Here is an 8,170-nt window from a genome sequence, read left to right as displayed (position 1 = left end):
ACCAGGACTTCTGGAGGCAGGATTCCAGTCGACTCCACAGTAACTGCATGAGAGAAGAGATCCATCAGTATAATTACAAACTGCTGTATGGACATGCATTAAGACAGTCCCATTTCACCACAACAGAGATTTTTAACAGCTTAATCAAAAGAGTCACATAAAAACATTAATATTGATCATTTTCTTCTCATCTTGCTGACTGAGCAGGTGTAGAAATAGAAAGCACCAAGCTGTTATTTCACAACCAACACTAGTTAGCGAGCAATGACCTCCTGGAGTTCACTGGTTGCCTTTTGGGGCAACATCATTCGGTCGACGACAAAAACCTGGAAGTCACCCGGCCAAGAAATAGTCCAGCACATAACCCCCCATGAAACCAACATCTTTTCTACACATTGGTCTTTGTATGGATTAAACTAACTAGATACAACAGATTTTGTTTTCTTCAGACAAGCTAGCAAGGCTAGCAGCTTCTCCTGTGTCTCCCTGTATCTTCTGGCAGTAACTTCATATTTACTGTACAGGCATGACAATTGTATTGATATTCTCATTACAAAGAAGGACATTCATTGACCCCTCTAAGCCCCTCTACCTTTTGCTCTGTGCTCCAATAACAGTTGAGTAAGCCTCGGTCAGAACCTCAGTCAACTTTTGCCTTTCCTGTACTTAGCCATGCTATGTGGTAGCCTTGTCATGTTGATGTTGAAAAGACAACCTCATTTTGTACTGGCTAAAAGTACGTTAGTTAGCTAATGTTAGTAAAATGATATCCATAACCAGCTATCTACATCAGCTGTTGGTTGACTATTTAGCTGGTTAGTTAGCTAATCTACATTAATTATTAGCTAAGATACTTACATTTGATAGCTAATGACAGCCAGATGGAAGCTAATTAGCAAGCTTTTGCCAACAATAGCTAACTTTAGCTGTGATGCTGTAAATGTCCTTATTGCCTTTTAACTATCTTCAAAAAAAATGGTTGTCTTTTCAACATAGAAGAAGGCATGTTCAGTGTCAGTTGGCATGTTGCATTGTAGTCTGAATTTCTCTGGCATTTAAGAGTTCACGCATTGAAAGTGAGTTGCAACTGTGGAATCTCTAGATTAAAATGGCAAAAGATAAGTAGGCATTTGTGGCTCTTCAGCACACTTTTCTGTGAGCTAAAGAGTTCTAATTAATCTTTGAGGAAGCTGATATGCTTCACAGGAATCATTTGATTTATAATAAGTCTACAAAACTGAAAAAGGAATTCAGTGTAAAAAATGTTTTGTCAAAACCCAAATTAAGGATATTAACACAAAATGAATAAAAGTTTGCCCCTGAATCATACAGTGTGTAAGATTTAGGATGAAATATTAGCATGCCCTGAGGAGGAGGAGGAGGAGGAGGAGGAGGAAGATGCAGCTTGTTTCCTATCGTTTAAATCATTTCAGTGTGAATGGATGGGGATTTGTACAAAACGTTTTCAGCATTTTCAGATCTAGCTGGCCAAGTGTGGACACAGTCTGACTTTTTCTTGGTCTTGCCAGTTAATCCAGGCATGTCGAGTCATCCATCATGATTGTCACTTCACAGCAAACTCACATCCACAGCTTTCATCTGCTGACAGAACAGAATTTGTGAGGAATGCAGTGAAGTCACCAGTGTCAAGCTGAGGAGTAATCTGGCTAAGGCCTGATGATTTACTCCAGTATCTATCCTGTCCCTTCACTAATGCAGTGAGTGGACAGAGTGATTGATGTCAGTGCTTACTGCAGTGCAGACAGTCTGACCCAGGATCCAGTTTGTGCAGGGGCATTTTTAATGTTCCAGGTTGTAAACAAGCTTTTTCTAGCTCACCTTTTTTTTTTTAACCATCCAACAAGAGGAAAAGCAGCACCAACCCTATGATTTTTGGAGCTAAATCTTATCTAAATCCAAACATGCAAACATTTCCTTAAATCTGTGTTTATTTTGGGGTATTTCATGCGCGTCCAACTCAATGTGAGGGTAATTTCTGCGGGATGGAAAACAAAAGGCGCCACTGGTGAGTGCAGTGAAGACGCACTTTAACGGGCTTGTGGGCAGACTGTGTGTTTACTTGTCCATCAAGTAAAATGAATGCACAAATGAGCAGACAACACAGAATACACACTTTCTGACTCTGGAATAATACATGCCATGGATGCATGTGGTAATCCCAGAATGAATGAATCCTCTCTGGCTTGGCTCCGTTGAGCGACATTTTCCAACCAGAGACACTGCAGAGATTACTTAGCTTAATGTTTGCCCATTTCCATTGTTTCGTGTGTGATGGGAGCCGGGGCTGTTATGTTCTACTGTTCATGTTCAGCCTGCCCTGGCTGCGGGGCCTTACAGTAAATGTAAAACGATCTGCTCAGGGTGGATTCCTTCAGAAGTCTTCACTCAGCAGCCCTGTAGCAGCGCCATGCCAAGCCCACATGAGCCATATTCAGCTTTTTAGGAATGTGGATCCACGGCTGGCGCTGGCCTCGGAAGCTTGGTGGGTGTAAAGAGTGAGATTGGAGGGGAAGGGGGATGTCTGTGTACAATTAGCCCGAACAAAGCTAGCGTTGTCCGGGCTCGCTCTGAAGAGCAGCAAGGACCTTTGGCTGAAAAGGAGGAAATGTTACAAACTCTCTCTTATTTCGGTTGATCAGCTATGTTGTAGTGTGAGAAACTCAGAGAGACAGACATGCAGAGGCTATATGGGTGGTCTGAAATCGGGGTTAGAGGGTTACATGTTTTAGTTTATCCCAGCGATCAGAACATCCACCGCACAACGTTAACTTTTCCAACCTCAAATTGACCCACAGGAATTGTCAACAATCTCCAGTTCCAAATGGATGAGTGAGTCACTCTCACACTGAGCTGCACAACCGATTATGTCTTATCAGGTCCTCTATCCAATCCTGCCGGGCCTTCTGGACTGCAACCCGTTCAGGGAGAGCCCTGAGGTGACTGGCGAGAGTGATCGGGTCCTTGGTAGCGGTGGTCTGCAGGTCCCTGGTGAGATCCGGCATCTTGTGGAGGTTCTCACCGACAAATGGAGACTGCTGTCGGACTGTCAGCTCCACCCAGAGATTGCCTCACAACTCATTGGCTACCTCTTCTACTTCATTAACGCATCACTCTTCAACTCACTCATGGAGAGAGGTATCATTACATCAGTGCCCACACAGACAGACAGACCGACAGACAGACAGGAAGTTATTTTAAAGATGACTTTTTTACCGGTGTGTACACAGGCTCTGAGCCAGGTTTCTACCAGTGGTCTAGAGGTGTACGGATGCGGGCCAATCTCGACTTACTCCTGGATTGGGCCCACACAGCTGGACTGGGGGAACTGGCCTTGGAGCACACACACACACTCTCGTCGGCTATCAATCTGCTGGCTACGCCTAGAAAGAATTTACTGCAGGTAAAACACACACACATTACACATTCAGCAGAGCTGGGTTTATCCAGCTATATCACCAGAGACACTGAGGATGTCATTTCTGCAGAGTGGACGAAAAATAATATTGTGTGTGAATTGTACAATTCTATCTGACATATCATATTATACATTATGTATTTTGTTATAAATATGTATATATAAAATCAACTATTGTCCACTTAAGACTGCTATGAAGCCCAAACTTTATTTCAAATCCTAAGAATTGCTGTGTAACATTAAATATAAAATAATTCTGAAAAAATAATGTTAGTGTTATTAAATGAGCTGTAAAAGAAAATATAAATGTTCAAACAAAACTAAATAAACAACAACCTATGTGTATATATTTATGAAAAGAAAACGCAGACATTTTTTTTTTTTTCCCAAAAAATTGTAGAAGATACAAGGCAAGCTAGCAGTCGTAAAATAAACAACCCTGAAGATAGACAAATGCACTACAATGTATATAGGGAAGAATAGCATTTTTTTCTCATAGAAATTACATCCATACATTTGGTATATTTCTTAGTTTTTGTCATTTTTAATGACAAATCTAATTTTCAATAGAGTTGATCTGTGTGTGTGTGTGTGTGTTTAGACATCTTGGGTGTCCCTGCGGTCTGACTACCCTGCTCTGAGTCCGGTCCAGCTGAACCACCTGCTGAGTCTTTACAGTCCAGCGTCTCCCTGCAGACACAACTGGACTCCATCTGTTCAGGAGCAGGCTGCAGCACACAAAACTGGTGAGAGCTCAGCATACTGGTAATACTGGATGTGACTCATGCCTTAATTCACAATACCAGTAATGAACATGATAATCTGTAAGATTCTCATATACACATTTTTTTCTTTTGATTTTATTATTAGCTGATATCTTGGAGAGTTTTGACACCCACCATCCTCTGGTGCTGCCAGACGGGGGTTACCAGTTCCAACTGGGAAGGGAGGTAACTGATTCAGCCCTGAGGGAACAGCTGGACAGGCTCAAAGACTTCATTTCTACCCTTTCTGACTCACAGTCGGATAAGGTCACAGCTACTGAGGAGCAAAAGGTACAAAAAAGCGTCATTCGTGCCTTTTGTTATATTGAACAATATACATAAAACTGAAAAACGTTGGGAAGTATGATTAATGCAGGATTTATGCTTGGCTAAGGTGGCATATCGGCAGCAGTAGCTCAGGTGGGGCGACAGAAGCTCAGTGTATAGGGACTTGGCTTGGGAACCAGAGGGTCGCCGGTTCAAGTCCCACAGACCACACAATGGAGTGTGGACTGGTAGTTGTAGAGGTGCCAGTTTCCCCTCCTCTGCACTGCCGAGGTGCCCTTGAGCAAGGCAACCTAACCCCAAGAAAACTGCTCATGGGCGCTGCTAACATGGAGAGCCCATCACTCCACCATCTCTCTCCCTGATGTCCACAAGTGCATGAAGTCTGCAGTTCAGCCTGTGTGTGTGTGTGTAAGATTAAAAAAAGAGTGAAAAAGAAGAGTTTCCCCAATAGGGGATTAATAAAGTATATCTTATCTTATTTTATATCGGCAGAGAGTGGGCACCATATGTTTATATATGTCGATGGTGGGCACCATAAAGGATGGAGGACGCTTCAAATCATGGTTGCCCAAAGTTGCACCCCAAAAAGTTGATTTAGCCTGCCAGATGTTTAGCCTAAAATATTACAATATATATAAAAAAAAAAAGTTAGTCAAGGGAACTTGGGATCCTCATCAGAACAGAACGTCTTTCAGAACGTTTTAATCCATTCATTCATTTTGGTAGCAGTCCCCATCACCTGTAAACACACTATATAAAACTGGTGGTCTTCCCCTTTTAAGTATGATTTCATTTTCAAATGTGGTTTTCATATTGATCGTATTGATTTATCCAGGGTGGTGTCATTCCCATGGAGGCCAAACTGACTAAGATGGATATCCTTCCAAAAGCCAGTCTGGAAACCTTGGATAAGCCAGTTGAGATCGTCTTATCTCAGCCTACTGCCGCTGACCCCCTGTCCCCTTCTACTACCTCTGGTGCCTTACCCCCATCACCCCCATCACCATCCTCTCCTTCCTCCGTCCAGTACCTGGATGAGTTCAACTCCTGTGGTGCCCTCCTTTTGTCACAGAAGCTGAGAAATCTAGAGCTGCAGACCAGAGAGACTGAGATTAGGAGGTCAGCTCTGGACCCCTCCTGTCTCCTCACCCCGCCCAACACCCCCCACATCGTAGATCTTGTTGATTCGGTGAAGGTATGCAAGGATAAATGGGTGAAGGGTGACAGTGAGACACTTCCCTGGTCCTCTGGTGTAGACGCACATGATGAAGGTACAGTCACCACCGATTCCTTCTGTTTGTCCGCAGTAAAGGAAAACTGAACATGTCTTTTATTTTCTACTCAGGTGGATTAGTGTTTGAATGTCTGGCTGCGCTAAAAGTAGACCGCCCCGGTGTGAACAGATTTGTTGAACTAAAAGAGGAAGAGGAGGAGCAGGAGGAGGAAGAGGTGTATGACCATTACGATGACAATAACGATGAGCTTTTTAGCTTGGAGCTGGAGCGAGGTGAAAGAGGACTTGGTCTTGCTCTGGTTGACACAAGGGTGAGTGAAAGAAATGTAGCCCTCGTAACTCAGAGTTAAAGGTGCAACATGCTTGAAACTTTCAACCAGAGAAGGCAGGAAAATGATGTTTCTTTTTACATTTCTGTATTTTTCTGTATGCTCTGACCTTCTATAGCGAGTCAAAGTCATGACGTCACATCACTCATTCAGCATTTTGGTCTTTATGAAAAAGTGAAGCATGTTTCTGGGTTTACTGTCCATATTCTTGGACAAATTGGCCTCCAACAGCACTTGATTTTAGAAGTTGAAACTTTCTTAAAGGTTAAACAACGATTTATTTGTTTTGATATATTCAAAAAACTACCACTCCTGTGAAAAGTTACAAGTGAGGCAGCATGGGTAATGTTACTTACATCTCTGTAGGTTGGTTTTGTACGTATCCTTAAAGGACCAGTGTGTAGGATTTAGTGCCATCTAGCAGTGAGACTGCAGATTGCAACCAACTAAAACCCCTTAATTCAAACCTTACAAAAAACTACAGGCTAGCAAAGAAGGGGCAAACTAAACACTGGCTGTAGATAGAAAAACTACACCACTAGATTCCACAAAATCCTACACAACAGACCTTTAAGGAAAAAACTATATATATGTTGTCCTGGTTAGTAACTGTTGTTGTATAAGGCCAAGGAGCTGACGTGTGTTAGTATTGTAATTTATGAATGTGTTAGCATGCTGATGTTAGCATGTGTCCAAACTGAGTGCAGCCTCAACAGAGCTGCTAGCATGGCTGTAGAGTCTTGATCCTAAACTTGTGTTTTGGTTTTGAATTGTGTATAAAATGTGTAAAACTACAATTAAAAAAAAAGAAAAAGTTTTTCAATTGTATTTGTTTATTATTACACCGACACACCAGAGTTAGCTAACAGCTGATTTGTATTTGTTGTTCTTTGCTCACTTACATCCTCTTCCAGGACTCTTCCTTGAGGGTGAAGGGCATCTTCATCCGTGCAGTGGTCCCGGACTCTCCTGCTGCCCGGTGTGAGAAGCTGGCACCTGGGGACAGGATCCTGGCTGTTAATGGAGTCAGTCTGCTTGGACTGGACTACCAGAGGTAATGATGATTTAAATTTGAGCAAAATCATGTTCAAAAATCTGATTTGTCTAACAGACTGTCTTTCTTTTACATCTCTTCCACCCCTGTGTCTGCTAGTGGAAAGGAGCTGATCCAGTCATCAGGTGACAGGCTGAGGTTGCTGGTGGCCAGGTCTGACTGGATGGCTAAGGCTATACAGAGTGAATGCTGACACCATTTTCACTGCCTTTTTAACCGCAGATGACTTAAAGATGCCTATAAGAGCTTGTTGAACATTCAAGTTCAGGACATGGACCTTAATATAAGGATATGGGTGTTAAGACATAAATGCACTATAAGACGAGCTATGTCCTGAGGGAACTGAGTACCAGGTTTTAGCCACTCACTGTAATTGATAGTAATGACTGACGTGTATATTTGATGCTGTGTTCCAGTGAATACAGTATTTTGATTTCAAACCGAGAAGAGTTTGAGTGCAGGGGTATACGATTCACACTGCACTTTTGCTCCAGAGCGGGGCCAGTAAGCCCGAGGACAGTGGTTCCCAGCCTTTTTCCTTAAGGGACCCCTTTTCTGTCATTAAGTAAACTGACAACCCTGATAAGATATTTTAAAAAATGTTTATACAACTCTCTGTCTGTATTGAGTTTTTGTTTTTTTAACAATCATACTTACTTAATAGGCTTCTGTTTTGACATGAACTTAGTTTCCTTAACAGAAATGACCTAATTGCCCAGATATAGGCCTACTGTGAATATTTGAATATTTTTAAGTATTCTTACACCCTTTAAAATCAGGCCTCGCAACCCCTCATGAAGCTTTGGCAGCATTTGTGGGGGTCCCGACCCCAAGGTTGAGAACCATTGCCCTTGATTAAAATCGGGGTTAGCCCACTGTGGAATGTGTCAGGATTGTGCCAGTGTGAAAGCTTTCTCCGCCTGGGGCTAAGTGCAGTGTGAAAAGCCCTTATATACTGATCAGCCATAACATTCTGACCACCTGGGCACCCTGGTGGTCATAATGTTCTGCAGCCCCATACCAACAAACTGTGATGCACTGTGTTCTGACACCTTTCTATCATAA

The 8,170-nt window shown here is 42.5% G+C and overlaps 1 protein-coding gene across 1 annotated transcript in view; it reads left to right on the top strand.

The window, feature by feature from the left end:
- The window catches only part of si:ch211-176g6.2 (ras-interacting protein 1), a 23,025-nt gene extending 14,861 nt beyond the window's left edge, over positions 1-8,164 (top strand). Inside the window, exons 11-18 of the mRNA XM_035671802.1 lie at positions 2,898-3,156; positions 3,249-3,421; positions 4,038-4,182; positions 4,307-4,491; positions 5,324-5,759; positions 5,834-6,033; positions 6,966-7,105; positions 7,205-8,164. Coding sequence (XP_035527695.1) covers positions 2,898-3,156; positions 3,249-3,421; positions 4,038-4,182; positions 4,307-4,491; positions 5,324-5,759; positions 5,834-6,033; positions 6,966-7,105; positions 7,205-7,298 — 1,632 coding nt within the window. The 3' untranslated portion in view covers positions 7,299-8,164. The remainder of the gene's footprint in view (positions 1-2,897; positions 3,157-3,248; positions 3,422-4,037; positions 4,183-4,306; positions 4,492-5,323; positions 5,760-5,833; positions 6,034-6,965; positions 7,106-7,204) is intronic.
- Positions 8,165-8,170: the final 6 nt, after the last annotated feature.

This window comes from Morone saxatilis, unplaced genomic scaffold, assembly GCF_004916995.1.
Source record: "Morone saxatilis isolate NCDOM2014 unplaced genomic scaffold, NCSU_SB_2.0 Contig1, whole genome shotgun sequence".
Taxonomy (NCBI): Eukaryota; Metazoa; Chordata; class Actinopteri; family Moronidae; genus Morone; species Morone saxatilis.
This window is presented reverse-complemented; position numbering and strand designations above follow the sequence as displayed.